We start from the raw sequence: 19429 nt of genomic DNA, 5'->3' as shown, positions 1-19429 counted from the left end.
GGGGGTGAGAAAGGATGGGGGAAGAGGCTGAGTTTGCCACAGAAGCTTTAGGGTGGGGTTCGTGGTGAAGGATTGGGGGTGAGTGTCCTCTACTGTGGTCCTGTGAGGGTGGGTGGGGAGGCTAAGGGGGGGGGGGGGGGTCTCCATGTCCTCCCTGCTCCTCCTCCTGTCCAGTACCTACCGGGTGCAGTGGGCTGCAGCCTCGCATGTGGCGGGGTGCAGAGGGGGGGCGGACTGGGCTCGCTGGGACTGTGCTGCTGCTTCAAGAACGGGCTGTCCAAACGGCCTGGTAACGGGCTGTCCAAACGGCCTGACAAAAGACAGGGCCCAGGGCGACACACACACACGGAGCGACACACACACGGAGCGACACACATACAGACGCAGGGAGGACAAGAAAAGACAAGATAGAGAGAGAGAGACAGGGAGAGTAGGAGGAAGACAGGAAGGAGAAAGTCAAGATAAAACGAGGCAAGGCCCAAGAGGATCCCCGTGAGAAGTGAAGGATTGTGGGGGAATGGGCATGGTCCCATATAAACCCATTAGTGAGGAGAGAAGAGGAGAGACCCAAGAGAGGTTCCGGAGGAAGAACAGAGGGAGACACCAGAAGAATAAAACGTACGGGTGGATGAATGGAGAGACAGACGACAAGACAAATAGACGCACAACCATGAATCAAACCAAAGAAGTGAGGTCAAAGAGAGAAAGGAAGAGAGAGTGGTTAGTGTGGTAATGACACACTGTGGACAAAGTAGTGATGTAGTAGAAATGAGAAGCACTGTTCTTTGAAGTTATCCTCGTCTCCCTGTTCTTCTGCACCAAGCTCATTAATGATGGAGAAAGGAACTGAACATGGATTCAGTTCAGTATCTTCAGATGGACTTGGAATGCACACAGCTATAGTCCGTTATGAAAATATACCGTTGCTTGTAGACAGAAACAGATTGTTTCAGGAGATTCTTTGGTTGCTTGGGTTTGCAGGTGAACACGAGTCTTATTCAGTATGGAGACCCTCACCGAGTCAGGCACTTCTTCCATTTTCCATTCAGCTCCACCTGGCTCCTTTGAGCCACTTGTTATCCATATCTATGTAGTCTGCAAGGGAACACTACTAGAGAATCCATCTCTCTGCTTCATCTGTCTTCAACTGGATTACTCCTCATCTTCATCTGAATTCTACACCAACTGTTCTCCTGGCTTACAGATCTCTGTGGGATATACAGCTGTCTGGATCCAAAGGGCTCTGTCCACTACCAGTCATAACAGACACACTGGGGGGGACAGTACAGTCTAGGGACTGAGGCAGGTGACGAGGTGAATGACAAGACGAATGGTGGTTTTGGTGACCCAAAGACATCCACCCACCCTCCCTCCCTCCCTCTCCTCTCCTCTGGTCTTACCGGCCCTGTGGATAGAGACAGGAGAGACGTCCACACCAGTGGTCACAGCCTTCTCTTTCTGCTTAAAGAACTCCCTGGGATTGTCCGCCCGCTGGGCAATCAGGGCTTTCGCCTCCTGTCGACAAACAGACATACATACATTACAACATTAGACAACTAGAACACACACGCACCCCTGTGAGACACACCCACATCACAGCATTTCTCTTACTCACAGAGTCAGACACACATATCCTACTGTAGCCGGAGTTGTCTCACCAACACAGATCCAAAACCCAGGAGTGCTACGGTCACAACGACACACATATACAGGCCCTGAGTCGAAGATACAACGTGCTTTACTCGCCGCCTCAACTTAACACTGGAGAGAAGTGTGGCACAATCTTATATCATGGCAAAGTAAAGCAGGCTGAAGTACAACAAATCAGTCGTTTCAGTGACGGTGTGTTTTGTAGTAGCAGTGTTTGTATGCTCTGTTTTTTCACAACCCACCTCCACTTCCGTCTCCTTGTTCTCTTTCTCCAGATCCTCATAGCTAGGTTCTGCTGTCTGCAGACAGCGAGAGAGCACGAGAAAGACAGAGATACAAGGAGAAAGAGTATAAAGTTGATATCTTCTACATCTATCCAGCAGGGGGAAGCAGAGCCTACATGTTTAAATCCCAGTGATGTCATCCACCACAAGCAGGGTTGCAGTATGATTGTCTGGAAACAACAATAAAGAAGCATAAAAGATGTCCACCATTTCATACAACCACATTAGTACATAGTTACGTTCTCACCGCATGGCCTCACAGAAACACAGACATATAAGCAGGCATTCGCAGGGTTCTGAAAACAGAAGTATTGTTTCTGCAGGAAGTGAGTTCAAATAACAGTGGCTATAGTGGAATGGTAAGAGGAAGGAGATAAGTGAAAACGTTGTCGGACCCAATATTTGGAGAATAAATCTTGTTTCATGTTGTGTCAGGGTTAAAATATTCATGTTGATGCTAGTATTGAATTAAAGTTGGATTTTGTTTTTAAACAGGAAATGTCATTCTTGATTCTTCTTAATTTTCCTCCCCAGACAATATCAATGATTCATGACTAGTCTCAAAATTAGATGAGAAATTAACTCTAAAAGCAGACTGCCCCTATCAGTGATGTGAAGTTACTAAGGCAAGAACCTCTTTGGCACAGAACAAAGATTATGCACACAGTACATACTCTGTTACTACACACACACACACACACACACACACACACACACACACACACACACACACACACACACACACACACACACACACACACACACACATTCTTAAAGAGTACAAATACTGGCCATGGCTCTTACTACAGTATGAATTCAGGAAGTAAACGTAAATACATTTACTTTCAATGACCCCTAAAAAACGGTTGATTAAAAGATGTCAAAAGTTTATTTTTAATTCATTTATTTTTATTTTTAAATCACTTCCTGCATTGACAGCCTTCAATTCAAATAGACTCCAGCCCTGACACACACTTACTATGAGGGGCTGGTTCCGTGTCCTCTCTTTGGCCTCCTCTTCCTCTTGCATCTTCTTTCTGCTCCACACACACACACAAAGTTACCACATGGATCAATCACAAGAGTTTACAGTGATACTTCACATTACCCATAAGTCACGGTGGCCCACCTGTGTTCCTCAATTTGCCTCTCCCTTTCGCGGTACCTCTTCTCTCTATCCTCTTGCTCCTTCCTTTCCAGCTCCATCCTCTCCTCCTCAAAGCGTTGCCTCTCCTCCGCAACCTTCTTCCTCTCCTCCTCCTTTCTCAACTCTTCTTCACGCTGGTACACACAAAGAACCAAGAAATATATTGTATTATTTGTTTAATAATTCATTAACTCTGCTGGAGTTTGGTGTAGCGGTTTCAGCTTCCGACTTCCGGACCGCATATGCCCCCGTGGCGATGGGGGTTCGAGCCCCTCTGTACCCCTCTCTACATCGGTCCTGACACCTGTCGTGTCAACCAATCAAATATTTTAGAAAAAACTATTTCAATAATCCCTTTGAATTCGTAACTACATCATAAAATATCAAAGACTGAAATGCAAAACAGAACACTTGGCGTTGGTCCTATTGAGAGGAAGCTAAATCAACAGGCAATTTGTAAATGGAAATCTACTCAGATAAAGTTGCATTTCAGAGTTGATTCTAACTTGCAGAGGGCAAAGCCGCCCCCTCATAATGATTCAAATTCAAATAACCTAAAGGACAGACAGCAATGGATGTCATATCGCATGAGTCTCATTGGCCAGTGGCAATGCTTCAGGAAGGGGGACATGGTTTGACTTTGTTTTGATCCTACTCCTACACACACTCAAATTGAAACCGCTATTCATGCGAACACTACTAGCCTGAGGAAAAGGTAGAGGGAAAAAAGACGGACGAATAACACTGCTGCTGCTCTTGTCTCCAGAGTCCCTGTTCCAGTCAAACTCCCCTCCCTCTTCTATCCCGCTTTTCCTTCCTCCTGACAGTTGGAATCATGTTCTTTCCTACCTTGGCTTGTTCCCAGAATTCCTCTCTATTGATCTTCTTCATCTCGATCTCTGCGTTGGTCTTGGTGTACACGGTGCCCTGAGCATTCGTCCAATAGAGAAAGAGCAGAGGGAAACAGGAAGTGGTCGGTTACAACCATTCGTCAAAGAGCCATGGCACAGTTCTGTGCCCTCCAAATCCTATTCCACCCCACCGCCCTGTAACCAACAGGGTCAGACTAGACACAGTGTCATATTTCTGTTCCACACACACCGTATCACTTGTTGTACGCCACTACCTGGATGTGAATTATATTCGTTATACAATTTTAACTTCTATGTATATCACGTATAAAAAGGGGGGAGTATCAGACCGTTTACATTAAGAGCAAAGAAAGCACTACCTGATTTATGATTCCGACAGAGAGAATAGTACAGCCTGTATTTGAACCCCTAAGGTGAGGGCCTTCAGAAAGTATTTCTACCCATATTTCACACTTGGTTGTGTTACAACATTGAAATCAACATTGATTACATTGACACACAGTACCCCATAATGACAGTGAAAACATTTTTAGAATTGTTTGCAAATTTATTGAACATGAAATACAGATAAACTCAGAAGAAAAAAAAATAAACGGCCCTTTTTCAGGACCCGGTCTTTCAAAGATCATTAGTGAAAATCTAAATATCTTCATTGTAAAGGGTTTAAACACTGTTTCCAATGATTGTTCAATGAACCATAAACAATTAATGAACATGCGCCTGTGGAACGGTCGTTAAGACACTAACAGCTTACAGACGGTAGGAAATTAAGGTCACAGTTATGACAACTTAGGGCACTAAAGAGGCCCTTCTACAGACTCTGAAAAACACCAAAAGAATGATGCCCGGGGTCCCGGCTCATCTGCGTGAATGTGCTTTAGGCATGCTGCAAGGAGAAATGAGGACTGCAGATGTGGACAGGGCAATAAATGGCAATGTCCGTACTGTGAGACGCCTAAGACAGCGCTACAGGGAGACAGGATGGACAGCTGATCGTCCTCACAGTGGCAGACCACGTGTAACAACACCTGCACAGGATCAGTACATCGGAACATCACACCTGCCGGACAGGTACAAGATGGCAAAAACAACGGCCCGAGTTTCACCAGGAACGCACAATCCCTCCATCAGTGCTCAGACTGTCCACAATAGGCTGAGAGAGGCTGAACTGAGGGCTTGTAGGCCTGTTGTAAGGCAGGTCCTCACCAGACGTCACCGGCAACAACGTTGCCTATGGGCACAAACCCACCGTCGCTGGACTAGACAGGACTGGCAAAAAGGTGCTCTTCACTGATGATGTTATTATTATTCAATGTCAGCTTTTTTGTTGTTGTACCCATCTACCAATAGGTGCCCTTCTTTGTGAAGTATTGGAAAACCTCCCTGGTCTTTGTGGTTGAATCTGTGTTTGACTGATGGACCTTACAGATAACTCTATGTGTGGGTTAAAGAGATGAGGTAGTCATTCAAAATGCATGTTAAACACCATTATTGCACACAGTGTCCATGCAACTTATTATGTGACCTTTTTAAGCACATTTTGACTCCTGCTTTTTATGTCTAAAAACACAATACCACTTTGACATTACGGGGTGTTGTGTGCAGGCCAGGGACAAAATATAAATGTTATCCATTTTAAATTCAGGCTGTAAAACGTGGAGAAAGTACTTTCTGAAGGCACTGTGGATGTGATCCAGGTAGGCTGTTCAAAGTCCCTGTGTGACACTAAGCATGTTGAATACTACAACCGCCTTTCCCATTGTAAAAGACACATGATCTAGTGCATTTTGTTAGTGTCGTCTCAACCTTCCAAGTTCTAGTTATTTGCTTCAACATGTGGTCATGTTTTGCCAACATTATCAGAATGTAATGCATCTTTAGCGTAGCAGCTAGCCTAACGTACTACTTCAGTTGTGTCCAGATAAACAGAGAGGGAATGAGGAAGGAGCCTGCTAGCTGTCCAGCTGAGTGACTCATTCCTTATTAACCCCCTAACACACAGTAAGGCCTATTGTCTCAGTTCCTAAACATTAACAATGCCTCGCTCTCAGAGGCCCGTTCCAATGCTTTCTTTGCCTCTTCATCATCTCTTTCCCTCTTGCTTTTCTCTCTCTTTCTGTCTCACTCCCTCTCTGAATCTCTCCCTCCCGCTCCCCTCCTCTAAATCAGTAACATGGCTGTAGCCTTGTGTCACACATCACACTAATAGAGAGCTCGAGGGCCTCCCGAGTGGGACCGCGGGCTAAAGGCACTGCATCGGCGTTACTACAGATCCAGGTTCGATCCTGGGCTGTGTCGCAGCCGGCCCCGACTGGAAGACCCATGAGGTTGGCACACAATTGGCCCAGGATCGGGTTAGGGGAGGGAGATGTTCTTGTCCCATTGCGTTCTAGCAACTCCTTTGATGGGCCCGGCACCTGCACTCTGACTTGGTCACCAGTTGGACGGTGTTTCCTCCAACACATTGGTGCGAATGGCTTCCGGGTTAAGTGAGCAGTGTGTCAAGAAGCAGTGCGGCTTGGCAGGGTCATGTTTAGGAGGACGCATGGCTCTCAACCTTCGCCTCTCCCAAGTCTGTACAGGAGTTGCAGCGATGGGACAAGACTAACTACCAATTGGATATCACAAAATTGGGGAGAAAAAGGGAACTTATTTTAACCTTTGTCGTAACACTCACTCCCCTCTCCTGCTAGACTGTCACTCTTTCCCTTAAACCCATCTATACTTCTTCAATAACTCCCTCTGCATCTATCCCTGCACCAACTCTCTCTCCATCCTTCTAATCCACCTCTCTCCTTATAGCTCTCCATCTTATCCTCCATCTCTCCACCAACTCTCTCTCCATCCTTCTAATCCACCTCTCTCCTTATAGCTCTCCATCTTATCCTCAATCTCTCCACCAACTCTCTCTCCATCCTTCTAATCCACCTCTCTCCTTATAGCTCTCCATCTTATCCTCAATCTCTCCACCAACTCTCTCTCCATCCTTCTAATCTACCTCTCTCCTTATAGCTCTCCATCTTATCCTCCATCTCTCCACCAACTCTCTCTCCATCCTTCTAATCCACCTCTCTCCTTATAGCTCTCCATCTTATCCATCTCTCCACCATCACCCCACCTCCTATCCACCCACCCATCCCTCCCCTCTCTTGTACCACTCCGAGCTCTCCGTTCTCCTCCTCTCTGGTTCTCAGACGGCTGAGGACGGGGCTGGCCACCGAAGCCGTCCCATTGGTCAGTCTCTGTCCAATGGCGGATGGTTCGATGTCGTCCATGGTGCTGGCATTGACGATGATGTTGACTCCCTGCGGACAAAAAGCACAAAACGCCTCTTCAATGGAAGTATAGCCTTCCCCTTTAAATTGAATGTGTGAGATGGTATCCCACGGGTAACAGGAGAAAGATCCAAGGGGTTCTATTAGTGTCAGACTACAGGGCACAGGCTTCCTCTGGCAACCTTTGATTGGGGGAAACGCACACACGCTTTAGAGCCACGTGGTTGGAAGGATACAATTGGTTATGTCATGGAGAGAGGATAGAGATGGCCTTAGTGGATGCAAGAGAGAGAGGGAACGAGAGGTCAAGAGGGAACGAGAGGTCAAGAGGGAACGAGAGGTCAAGAGGGAACGAGAGGTCAAGACGGGTGATGGAGAAATGCATATGTGCCCCATGCCAGACTGTTGATTGAAGCTAAAAGACATCAAACAGTGTTTAATATCACGCACATGTACAGTGACTGTGCAAAAGATTAGGAACACCTTCCTAACATTGAGTTGCACCCCTTTTGCCCTGAGAACAGCCTCAACTTGTCAGGTCATGGAGTACAAGGTGTGGAAAGTGTTCCACAAGGATGCTGTCCCATGTTGACTGTAATGCTTCCCATAGTTGTGTCAAGTTGGCTGGATGTCATTTGGGTGGACCATTCTTGATACACACAGGAAACTGTTGAGTGTGAAAAACCCAGCAGCGTTGCAGTTCTTCACAAACTCAAACCAGTGCGCCGGGCACCTCCTACCACACCCCTTTCAAAGGCACTTCAATATTTGGCATGCCCGTTTACCCTCTGAATGGCACACATACACAATGTCTCAATTGTCAATTGTCTACACTCCATCTACACTGATTGAAGTGGATTTAACAGGTGACATCAATAAGGGATTATAGCGTTCACCTGGTCAATCTGTGTCATGGAAAGAGCAGGTGTTCCTAAGGTTTTGTACTCAGTCTCAGTCGTGTTCCCACAAACCAGAGTAATCTGGAAGACACACATCAAAATGGCTGGGAGTGAGAATGATGCTGTGGGGATCCTGTTGTGTGTGCATAAGGATGATATCCCGAGACAGGATAAACCATACACACGTCTGCCTGTGTGTGTGTATGTAAATGTGTGTATGTGCGAGCCTGTCTGCATGTGTGTCCTGCCGGCCTGTGGGTGTGTGTGTGTACCTGACAAGTGTTTGTGTCTCCCAGCTAACTAAAGCCTTTTCAACCAACTAATCCCACATTAAATCGGAGGCCAGGGCCATCAGTGTGAGCGAGCAGATGGCCACAGAAAAGAGCTGTTAAGGCGAAGGTGACAGACACTTCACATCAATTGACTGCGGCTGGCTAGCCAGGATTCCTCCAAGGCCTTCAGGATAAAGACTGCTCTTTATCTCCATATCTCTTTCACATATTTATATATATATTTTTTAAAAATCTTTATTTAACTAGGCAAGTCAGTTAATAAGAACAAATTCTTATTTACAATGACGGCCTACCGGGGAACAGTGGGTTAACTGCCTTGTTCAGGGGCAGAATGCCAGGTTTTTACCTTGTCAGCACGGGATTCGATCCAGCAACCTTTCGGTCTAACCACTAGGCTACCTGCCGCCCCAATTATTCAAGAGACACCGTGGATAAAAAGGCAAAAGAATTGTCATCTGTCTCCTACCGCCGAGCACCTTGTTCACAATAACATTAGAGAGTGCTGTGTTAGTCATCCATACACATAACCTCTACTGATCCTGTGGGCGGACCAGTGGAATCACTCCTATACCCAGAATCACTGAGCTGATTCTCAACAGGAAGCTAAAATGGCCCTAGGCCTCTGCTCTGGCCGGGCTGGTAGATGACAGTCTTTCTCTCCATATTTTAGATCCAAGTCATTAAAAGTCCTTCTGTAGCTCAGTTGGTAGAGCATGGCGCTTGTAACGCCAGGGTAGTGGGTTCGATCCCCGGGACCACCCATACGTAGAATGTATGCATACATGACTGTAAGTCGCTTTGGATAAAAGCGTCTGCTAAATGGCATATATTATTATTATTATATTAAAAGAGCATCACTGAAGAACGCTGGAGGAGAATCTAGGCCCAGATTCATAATGACAAGGAAAGCTTTTTTACATCATAATTAATAATATTATGGTCAGGGAGACCTGATCCCAGATCAGCACTCCTACTCTGAGACCGTAACAAAGTGGGCGCAGAGAAGCAGATGGCATTCAGACATAAAATAGCTTTTAATTTAGTCATCCAGGAAAGTTTTAATAAACAGCTTCAACAATGTGTCTTAGAGAGAGTCTTCAAGTAGCAGTTGGGTTTACCTCAGTGAGACTGACCTGGAAAAACTCTGCAATGTTAGCCACATGGCTGGCACACTGACACTTCCTTGCATCAGGCACATCCTCACCAACCTGGGAGAGGAGAAAAGGAGAGGACAGAGAGGGAGAGGAGAAAAGGAGAGGACAGAGAGGGAGAGGAGAAAAGGAGAGGACAGAGAGGGAGAGGAGAATAGGAGAGGACAGAGAGGGAGAGGAGAATAGGAGAGGACAGAGAGGGAGAGGAGAGGTAAATGGAGGAAGGGGTGAAAGAGGGAAGACAGGAAAGACAGGTTAGTGTCTGTTACCCATTTCAAGGATACAATCTTCATCATCAATCAAAGTAGCCACATTGAAAGGATTTGATGGTCTCTATCAAGTGTATAATGTGTTGTGTGTTTAAGGACTCAAGATAGAATTGTATTCAACTTTAAATTGGTGTCTTTATGTTCAGTTTTCCAGGAGTAAATGTATGAAGTGTTATTCCTCAAAAGGAAAATCCCTGGTAGGTTGACATTATCATGGCCTTTTGAAAACAACGGTAGATATACACAATAGCCACTGATTACATAAAAAGAACAGTGGAACAGCAATCATCCATAAAAACACTACTGATTTGGTACAGCTGCTAGAGAATGATCAAATACAATAATTGGTCAAATAACACCCATTTCAGGGCTATTCACCTAGTTAATGAAACATCTCCGGAGAACTGCTCTAAATACTTTACTACTTTACTTTACATCTTAGAGCTTATAAGGACAACAAGAAACAGCACATATTTTCAGCTTCCTGTTTGAGAGGGGACTGCAATGTCTGAGAATTACAAGGAACCCAAAATGAAGGGTTGAAATAATGAACAAGATACCCTCACTGCAGGGCCATTCGAACTTCTCTCCTGCTTTCTCCCTCCCTTCATCCCAAGTTTCTATTGTGACAAATACATTATAACATTTGCTGTATACTTATCCCATGCAGTTTAGTCCAATCTTCATGTATGAGCTCTTCATACTGTATTTGGTATGAGTTAGCTACAATGTCACAATGTAAAGGGTTTTGATTTGAGGAAAGCACTAGCTACTGCAAATTTAAATCCTGATTGTCATTCTGCTGTGTGCTACAGTATATGGGTCATTCCAGAGCAGAGTGGTAAGAGGTGCTGTGATGGAGACCAGTAGCCAGAGGGGATGTCTGGGCCTGCCACAAGGATAGGGACATAGAGTCCATTAGGCTGTCTCAGACTGCCTGAGCTCATATTCCCCTAAGCTTCACTCTGGTAGGAGGGAGGGCTTGGGCCATCAGAGAGAACACATACAGTGTATACCCATAAACAGAGATGTGCATATAGTATCAGTCAAAAGTTTGGACACACCTACTCATTCAATAGTTTCTTTATTTTTACTATTTTCTACATTGTAGAATAATAGTGAAGACATCCAAAAATGAAATAACACATATGGAATCATGTAGTAAACAAAAAAGTGTTAGACAAATCAAAATATATTTTATATTTGAGATTCTTCAAAGTAGCCACCCTTTGCCTTGATGACAACTTTGCACACTTGGCATTCTCTCAACCAGCTTCACCTCAGCTTCAGTCTTGAAGGAGTTCCCACATATGCTGAGCACTTATTGGCTGTTTTTCCTTCACTCTGCAGCCCAACTCATCCCAAACCATCTCAATTGGGTTGAGGTCAGGTGATGCCAGGTCATCTGATGAAGCACTCCAACACTCTCCTTCTTAGCCAAATAGCCCTTAGACAGCCTGGAGGTGTGTTGGTTCATTGTCCTGTTGAAAAACAAATGATAGTCCCACTAAATTCAAACCAGATGGGATGTCAAGCTGATTAAGTACGTCTTGAAAAAGACAGAGGTTGGTTCACAAAGAAACAGGGTTTGGAGGTTGGTTCACAAAGAAACAGGGTTTGGTTCACAAAGAAACAGAGGTTGGTTCACAAAGAAACAGAGGTTGGTTCACAAAGAAACAGAGGTTGGTTCACAAAGAAATAGAGGTTGGAGGTTGGTTCACAAATAAACAGAGTTTGGTTCACAAAGAAAGAGGTTGGAGGTTGGTTCACAAAGAAACAGAGAAACAGAGATTGGTTCACAAAGAAACAGAGGTTGGTTCACAAAGAAACAGGGTTTGGAGGTTGGTTCACAAAGAAACAGGGTTTGGTTCACAAAGAAACGAGGTTGGTTCACAAAGAAATAGAGGTTGGAGGTTGGTTCACAAATAAACAGAGGTTGGTTCACAAAGAAACAGAGGTTGGAGGTTGGTTCACAAAGAAATAGAGGTTGGAGGTTGGTTCACAAAGAAACAGGGTTTGGAGGTTGGTTCACAAAGAAACAGAGGTTGGTTCACAAAGAAACAGAGGTTGGTTCACAAAGAAACAGAGGTTGGTTCACAAAGAAGCAGAGGTTGGTTCACAAAGAAACAGAGGTTGGTTCACAAAGAAACAGAGGTTGGTTCACAAAGAAACAGAGGTTGGTTCACAAAGAAATAGAGGTTGGAGGTTGGTTCACAAATAAACAGAGGTTGGTTCACAAAGAAACAGAGGTTGGTTCACAAAGAAACAGAGGTTGGTTCACAAAGAAACAGAGGTTAGTTCACAAAGAAACAAAGGTTGGAGGTTGGTTCACAAAGAAATAGAGGTTGGAGGTTGGTTCACAAAGAAACAGAGGTTGGTTCACAAAGAAACAGGTTGGAGGTTGGTTCACAAAGAAATAGAGGTTGGAGGTGGTTCACAAAGAAACAGAGATTGGTTCAAAGAAACAGAGATTGGTTCACAAAGAAACAAAGGTTGGAGGTTGGTTCACAAAGAAACAGAGGTTGGAGGTTGGTTCACAAAGAAACAGAGGTTAGAGGTTGGTTCACAAAGAAACAGAGGTTGGTTCACAAAGAAACAGAGAAACAGAGATTGGTTCACAAAGAAACAGAGGTTGGTTCACAAAGAAACAAAGGTTGGAGGTTGGTTCACAAAGAAACAGGGTTTGGAGGTTGGTTCACAAAGAAACAGGGTTTGGTTCACAAAGAAACAGAGGTTGGTTCACAAAGAAACAGAGGTTGGTTCACAAAGAAATAGAGGTTGGAGGTTGGTTCACAAATAAACAGAGTTTGGTTCACAAAGAAAGAGGTTGGAGGTTGGTTCACAAAGAAACAGAGAAACAGAGATTGGTTCACAAAGAAACAGAGGTTGGTTCACAAAGAAACAGGGTTTGGAGGTTGGTTCACAAAGAAACAGGGTTTGGTTCACAAAGAAACGAGGTTGGTTCACAAAGAAATAGAGGTTGGAGGTTGGTTCACAAATAAACAGAGGTTGGTTCACAAAGAAACAGAGGTTGGAGGTTGGTTCACAAAGAAACAGAGGTTGAAGGTTGGTTCACAAAGAAATAGAGGTTGGAGGTTGGTTCACAAAGAAACAGGGTTTGGAGGTTGGTTCACAAAGAAACAGAGGTTGGTTCACAAAGAAACAGAGGCTGGTTCACAAAGAAACAGAGGCTGGTTCACAAAGAAACAGAGGTTGGTTCACAAAGAAACAGAGGTTGGTTCACAAAGAAGCAGAGGTTGGTTCACAAAGAAACAGAGGTTGGTTCACAAAGAGAGGTTGGTTCACAAAGAAACAGAGGTTGGTTCACAAAGAAACAGAGGTTGGTTCACAAAGAAACAGAGGTTGGTTCACAAAGAAATAGAGGTTGGAGGTTGGTTCACAAATAAACAGAGGTTGGTTCACAAAGAAAGAGGTTGGAGGTTGGTTCACAAAGAAATAGAGGTTGGAGGTTGGTTCACAAAGAAACAGAGGTTGGTTCACAAAGAAACAGGTTGGAGGTTGGTTCACAAAGAAATAGAGGTTGGAGGTGGTTCACAAAGAAACAGAGATTGGTTCAAAGAAACAGAGATTGGTTCACAAAGAAACAAAGGTTGGAGGTTGGTTCACAAAGAAACAGAGGTTGGAGGTTGGTTCACAAAGAAACAGAGGTTAGAGGTTGGTTCACAAAGAAACAGAGGTTGGTTCACAAAGAAACAGAGAAACAGAGATTGGTTCACAAAGAAACAGAGGTTGGTTCACAAAGAAACAAAGGTTGGAGGTTGGTTCACAAAGAAACAGGGTTTGGAGGTTGGTTCACAAAGAAACAGGGTTTGGTTCACAAAGAAACAGAGGTTGGTTCACAAAGAAACAGAGGTTGGTTCACAAAGAAATAGAGGTTGGAGGTTGGTTCACAAATAAACAGAGTTTGGTTCACAAAGAAAGAGGTTGGAGGTTGGTTCACAAAGAAACAGAGAAACAGAGATTGGTTCACAAAGAAACAGAGGTTGGTTCACAAAGAAACAGGGTTTGGAGGTTGGTTCACAAAGAAACAGGGTTTGGTTCACAAAGAAACGAGGTTGGTTCACAAAGAAATAGAGGTTGGAGGTTGGTTCACAAATAAACAGAGGTTGGTTCACAAAGAAACAGAGGTTGGAGGTTGGTTCACAAAGAAACAGAGGTTGAAGGTTGGTTCACAAAGAAATAGAGGTTGGAGGTTGGTTCACAAAGAAACAGGGTTTGGAGGTTGGTTCACAAAGAAACAGAGGTTGGTTCACAAAGAAACAGAGGTTGGTTCACAAAGAAACAGAGGCTGGTTCACAAAGAAACAGAGGCTGGTTCACAAAGAAACAGAGGTTGGTTCACAAAGAAACAGAGGTTGGTTCACAAAGAAGCAGAGGTTGGTTCACAAAGAAACAGAGGTTGGTTCACAAAGAAACAGAGGTTGGTTCACAAAGAAACAGAGGTTGGTTCACAAAGAAACAGAGGTTGGTTCACAAAGAAATAGAGGTTGGAGGTTGGTTCACAAATAAACAGAGGTTGGTTCACAAAGAAAGAGGTTGGAGGTTGGTTCACAAAGAAACAGAGGTTGGTTCACAAAGAAACAGAGGTTGGTTCACAAAGAAACAGAGGTTGGTTCACAAAGAAACAGAGGTTGGTTCACAAAGAAACAGAGGTTGGTTCACAAAGAAACAAAGGTTGGAGGTTGGTTCACAAAGAAATAGAGGTTGGAGGTTGGTTCACAAAGAAATAGAGGTTGGAGGTTGGTTCACAAAGAAACAGAGGTTGGTTCACAAAGAAACAGGTTGGAGGTTGGTTCACAAAGAAATAGAGGTTGGAGGTGGTTCACAAAGAAACAGAGATTGGTTCAAAGAAACAGAGATTGGTTCACAAAGAAACAAAGGTTGGAGGTTGGTTCACAAAGAAACAGAGGTTGGAGGTTGGTTCACAAAGAAACAGAGGTTAGAGGTTGGTTCACAAAGAAACAGAGGTTAGAGGTTGGTTCACAAAGAAACAGAGGTTAGAGGTTGGTTCACAAAGAAACAGAGGTTGGTTCACAAAGAAACAGAGAAACAGAGATTGGTTCACAAAGAAACAGAGGTTGGTTCACAAAGAAACAAAGGTTGGAGGTTGGTTCACAAAGAAACAGAGGTTGGAGGTTGGTTCACAAAGAAACAGAGGTTGGAGGTTGGTTCACAAAGTAACAGAGGTTGGAGGTTGGTTCACAAAGAAATAGAGGTTGGAGGTTGGTTCACAAAGAAACAGAGGTTGGTTCACAAAGAAACAGAGGTTGGAGGTTGGTTCACAAAGAAATAGAGGTTGGAGGTTGGTTCACAAAGAAATATAGGTTGGAGGTTGGTTCACAAAGAAACAGAGGTTGGAGGTTGGTTCACAAAGAAACAGAGGTTGGAGGTTGGTTCACAAAGAAATAGAGGTTGGAGGTTGGTTCACAAAGAAACAGAGGTTGGAGGTTGGTTCACAAAGAAATAGAGGTTGGAGGTTGGTTCACAAAGAAATAGAGGTTGGAGGTTGGTTCACAAAGAAACAGAGGTTGGTTCACAAAGAAACAGAGGTTGGAGGTTGGTTCACAAAGAAATAGAGGTTGGAGGTTGGTTCACAAAGAAATAGAGGTTGGAGGTTGGTTCACAAAGAAACAGAGGTTGGTTCACAAAGAAACAGAGGTTGGTTCACAAAGAAACAGAGGTTGGAGGTTGGTTCACAAATAAACAGAGGTTGGTTCACAAAGAAAGAGGTTGGAGGTTGGTTCACAAAGAAACAGAGGTTGGTTCACAAAGAAACAGAGGTTGGTTCACAAAGAAACAGAGGTTGGTTCACAAAGAAACAGAGGTTGGTTCACAAAGAAACAAAGGTTGGAGGTTGGTTCACAAAGAAATAGAGGTTGGAGGTTGGTTCACAAAGAAACAGAGGTTGGTTCACAAAGAAACAGGTTGGAGGTTGGTTCACAAAGAAACAGAGGTTGGAGGTTGGTTCACAAAGAAATAGAGGTTGGAGGTTGGTTCACAAAGAAATAGAGGTTGGAGGTTGGTTCACAAAGAAATAGAGGTTGGAGGTTGGTTCACAAAGAAACAGAGGTTGGTTCACAAAGAAACAGAGGTTGGAGGTTGGTTCACAAAGAAACAGAGGTTGGTTCACAAAGAAACAGAGGTTGGTTCAAAGAAACAGAGATTGGTTCACAAAGAAACAAAGGTTGGAGGTTGGTTCACAAAGAAACAGAGGTTGGAGGTTGGTTCACAAGGAAATAGAGGTTGGAGGTTGGTTCACAAAGAAATAGAGGTTGGAGGTTGGTTCACAAAGAAACAGAGGTTGGTTCAAAGAAACAGAGATTGGTTCACAAAGAAACAAAGGTTGGAGGTTGGTTCACAAAGAAACAGAGGTTGGAGGTTGGTTCACAAAGAAATAGAGGTTGGAGGTTGGTTCACAAAGAAACAGAGGTTGGTTTACAAAGAAACAGAGAAACAGAGATTGGTTCACAAAGAAACAGAGATTGGTTCACAAAGAAACAGAGGTTGGTTCACAAAGAAACAGAGGTTGGTTCACAAAGAAACAGAGGTTGGTTCACAAAGAAACAGAGGTTGGTTCACAAAGAAACAGAGGTTGGTTCACAAAGAAACAGAGGTTGGTTCACAAAGAAACAGAGGTTGGTTCACAAAGAAACAGAGGTTGGTTCACAAGGAAACAGAGGTTGGTTCACAAAGAAACAGAGGTTGGTTCACAAAGAAACAGAGGTTGGTTCACAAAGAAAAGCGGTTGGTTCACAAAGAAACAGAGGTTGGTTCACAAAGAAACAGAGGTTGGTTCACAAAGAAACAGAGGTTGGTTCACAAAGAAACAGAGGTTGGTTAACAAAGAAACAGAGGTTGGAGGTTGGTTCACAAAGAAACAGAGGTTGGAGGTTGGTTCACAAAGAAATAGAGGTTGGAGGTTGGTTCACAAAGAAACAGAGGTTGGTTCACAAATAAACAGAGGTTGGTTCACAAAGAAACAGAGGTTGGTTAACAAAGAAACAGATCAAATCAAATTGTATTTGTCACATACACATGGTTAGCAGATGTTAATGCGAGTGTAGCGAAATGCTTGTGCTTCTAGTTCCGACAATGCAGTGATAACCAACAAGTAATCTAACTAACAATTCCAAAACTACTGTCTTATACACAGTGTAAGGGGATAAGGAACATGTACATAAGGATATATGAATGAGTGATGGTACAGAGCAGCATACAGTAGATGGTATCGAGTACAGTATATACATATGAGATGAGTGTGTAGACAAAGTAAACAAAGTGGCATAGTTAAAGTGGCTAGTGATACATGTGTTACATAAGGATGCAGTCGATGATGTAGAGTACAGTATATACATATGCATATGAGATGAATAATGTAGGGTAAGTAACATTATATAAGGTAGCATTTTTTAAAGTGGCTAGTGATATATTTACATCATTTCCCATCAATTCCCATTATTAAAATGGCTGGAGTTGGGTCAGTGTCAATGACAGTGTGTTGGCAGCAGCCACTCAGTGTTAGTGGTGGCTGTTTAACAGTCTGATGGCCTTGAGATAGAAGCTGTTTTTCAGTCTCTCGGTCCCAGCTTTGATGCACCTGTACTGACCTCGCCTTCTGGATGATAGCGGGGTGAACAGGCAGTGGTTCGGGTGGTTGATGTCCTTGATGATCTTTATGGCCTTCCTGTAACAACGTGTGGTGTAGGTGTCCTGGAGGGCAGGTAGTTTGCCCCCGGTGATGCGTTGTGCAGTCCTCACTACCCTCTGGAGAGCCTTACGGTTGAGGGCGGAGCAGTTGCCGTACCAGGCGGTGATACAGCCCGCCAGGATGCTCTCGATTGTGCATCTGTAGAAGTTTGTGAGTGCTTTTGGTGACAAGCCGAATTTCTTCAGCCTCCTGAGGTTGAATAGGCGCTGCTGCGCCTTCTTCACGACGCTGTCAGTGTGAGTGGACCAATTCAGTTTGTCTGTGATGTGTATGCCGAGGAACTTAAAACTAGCTACCCTCTCCACTACTGTTCCATCGATGTGGATAGGGGGGTGTTCCCTCTGCTGTTTCCAACAGAGGTTGGAGGTTGGTTCACAAAGAAACAGAGATTGGTTCAAAGAAACAAAGGTTGGAGGTTGGTTCACAAAGAAACAGAGGTTGGAGGTTGGTTCACAAAGAAACAGGGTTTGGTTCACAAAGAAACAGAGGTTGGTTCACAAAGAAACAGAGGTTGGTTCACAAAGAAACAGAGGTTGGTTCACAAAGAAATAGAGGTTGGAGGTTGGTTCACAAAGAAACATAGGTTGGAGGTTGGTTCACAAAGAAACAGAGGTTAGAGGTTGGTTCACAAAGAAACAGAGGTTAGAGGTTGGTTCACAAAGAAACAGAGGTTAGAGGTTGGTTCACAAAGAAACAGAGGTTGGTTCACAAAGAAACAGAGAAACAGAGATTGGTTCACAAAGAAACAGAGGTTGGTTCACAAAGAAACAAAGGTTGGAGGTTGTTTCACAAAGAAATAGAGGTTGGAGGTTGGTTCACAAAGAAACATAGGTTGGTTCACAAAGAAACAGAGGTTGGAGGTTGGTTCACAAAGAAATAGAGGTTGGAGGTTGGTTCATAAAGAAATAGAGGTTGGAGGTTGGTTCACAAAGAAACAGAGGTTGGTTCACAAAGAAACAGAGGTTGGAGGTTGGTTCACAAAGAAACAGAGGTTGGTTCACAAAGAAAAAGAGGTTGGTTCACAAAGAAACAGAGGTTGGTTCACAAAGAAACAGAGGTTGGAAGTTGGTTCACAAATAAACAGAGGTTGGTTCACAAAGAAACAGAGGTTGGAGGTTGGTTCACAAATAAACAGAGGTTGGAGGTTGGTTCACAAAGAAACAGAGATTGGTTCACAAAGAAAAAGAGGTTGGAGGTTGGTTCACAAGGAAACAGAGGTTGGAGGTTGGGTCACAAAGAAACAGAGGTTGGGTCACAAAGAAACAGAGGTTGGGTCACAAAGAAACAGAGGTTGGAGGTTGGTTCACAAAGAAATAGAGGTTGGAACCAAAAATGTCTAACTTGGACTCACCGGACGTGTTTCTCGGCCCAAGCAAGTCTTCTTATTATTGATGTCCTTTAGTAGTGGTTTCTTTGCAGCAAAGGCCTGATTCACGCAGTCTCCTCTGAACAGTTGAGGTTGATATGGGTCTGTTACTTGAACTCTGTGAAGCTGCAATTTCTGAGGGTGGTAATACTAATGAATTCATCATATGCAGCAGAGGTAACTCTGGGTCTTCCTTTCCTGTGGCGGTCCTCATGAGAGCCAGTTTCATCATGGTGCTTGATGATTTTTGCGACTTCACTTGAATAGATTTTCAAAGTTCTTGAAATGTTCCGTATTGACTGACCTTCATGTCTTAAAGTAATGGACTGTTGTTTCTCTTTGCTCATTTGAGCTGTTCTTGCCATAATATGGACTTGGTCTTTTACCAAATAGGGCTATCTTCTGTATACCACCCCTACCTTGTCACAACACAACTGATTGGCTCAAACGCATTAAGGAAAGAAATTAATAATAATAATAATAATAATAATAATA

General features: G+C 43.8%; 1 protein-coding gene across 4 annotated transcripts in view; it reads right to left on the bottom strand.

Moving 5' to 3' along the window:
* The window catches only part of dbn1 (drebrin 1), a 118869-nt gene that overhangs the window by 8733 nt on the left and 90707 nt on the right, over positions 1-19429 (bottom strand). For 2 of the 4 annotated variants that reach the window (XM_046304248.1, XM_046304250.1), the window contains exons 4-11: positions 9539-9628; positions 7109-7258; positions 3931-4008; positions 3064-3215; positions 2914-2971; positions 1893-1949; positions 1401-1515; positions 182-310 (exon numbers count right to left, since the gene is read on the bottom strand). In XM_046304248.1, the coding sequence (XP_046160204.1) occupies positions 182-310; positions 1401-1515; positions 1893-1949; positions 2914-2971; positions 3064-3215; positions 3931-4008; positions 7109-7258; positions 9539-9628 (829 nt within the window). The remainder of the gene's footprint in view (positions 1-181; positions 311-1400; positions 1516-1892; positions 1950-2913; positions 2972-3063; positions 3216-3930; positions 4009-7108; positions 7259-9538; positions 9629-19429) is intronic. The other 2 variants (XM_046304249.1, XM_046304251.1) reach the window with 2 other exon arrangements.

This window comes from Oncorhynchus gorbuscha, linkage group LG16, assembly GCF_021184085.1.
Source record: "Oncorhynchus gorbuscha isolate QuinsamMale2020 ecotype Even-year linkage group LG16, OgorEven_v1.0, whole genome shotgun sequence".
Taxonomy (NCBI): Eukaryota; Metazoa; Chordata; class Actinopteri; order Salmoniformes; family Salmonidae; genus Oncorhynchus; species Oncorhynchus gorbuscha.
The sequence above is the reverse complement of the archived record's forward strand: the minus strand, read 5'-3'. Positions and strand labels throughout refer to the sequence as shown.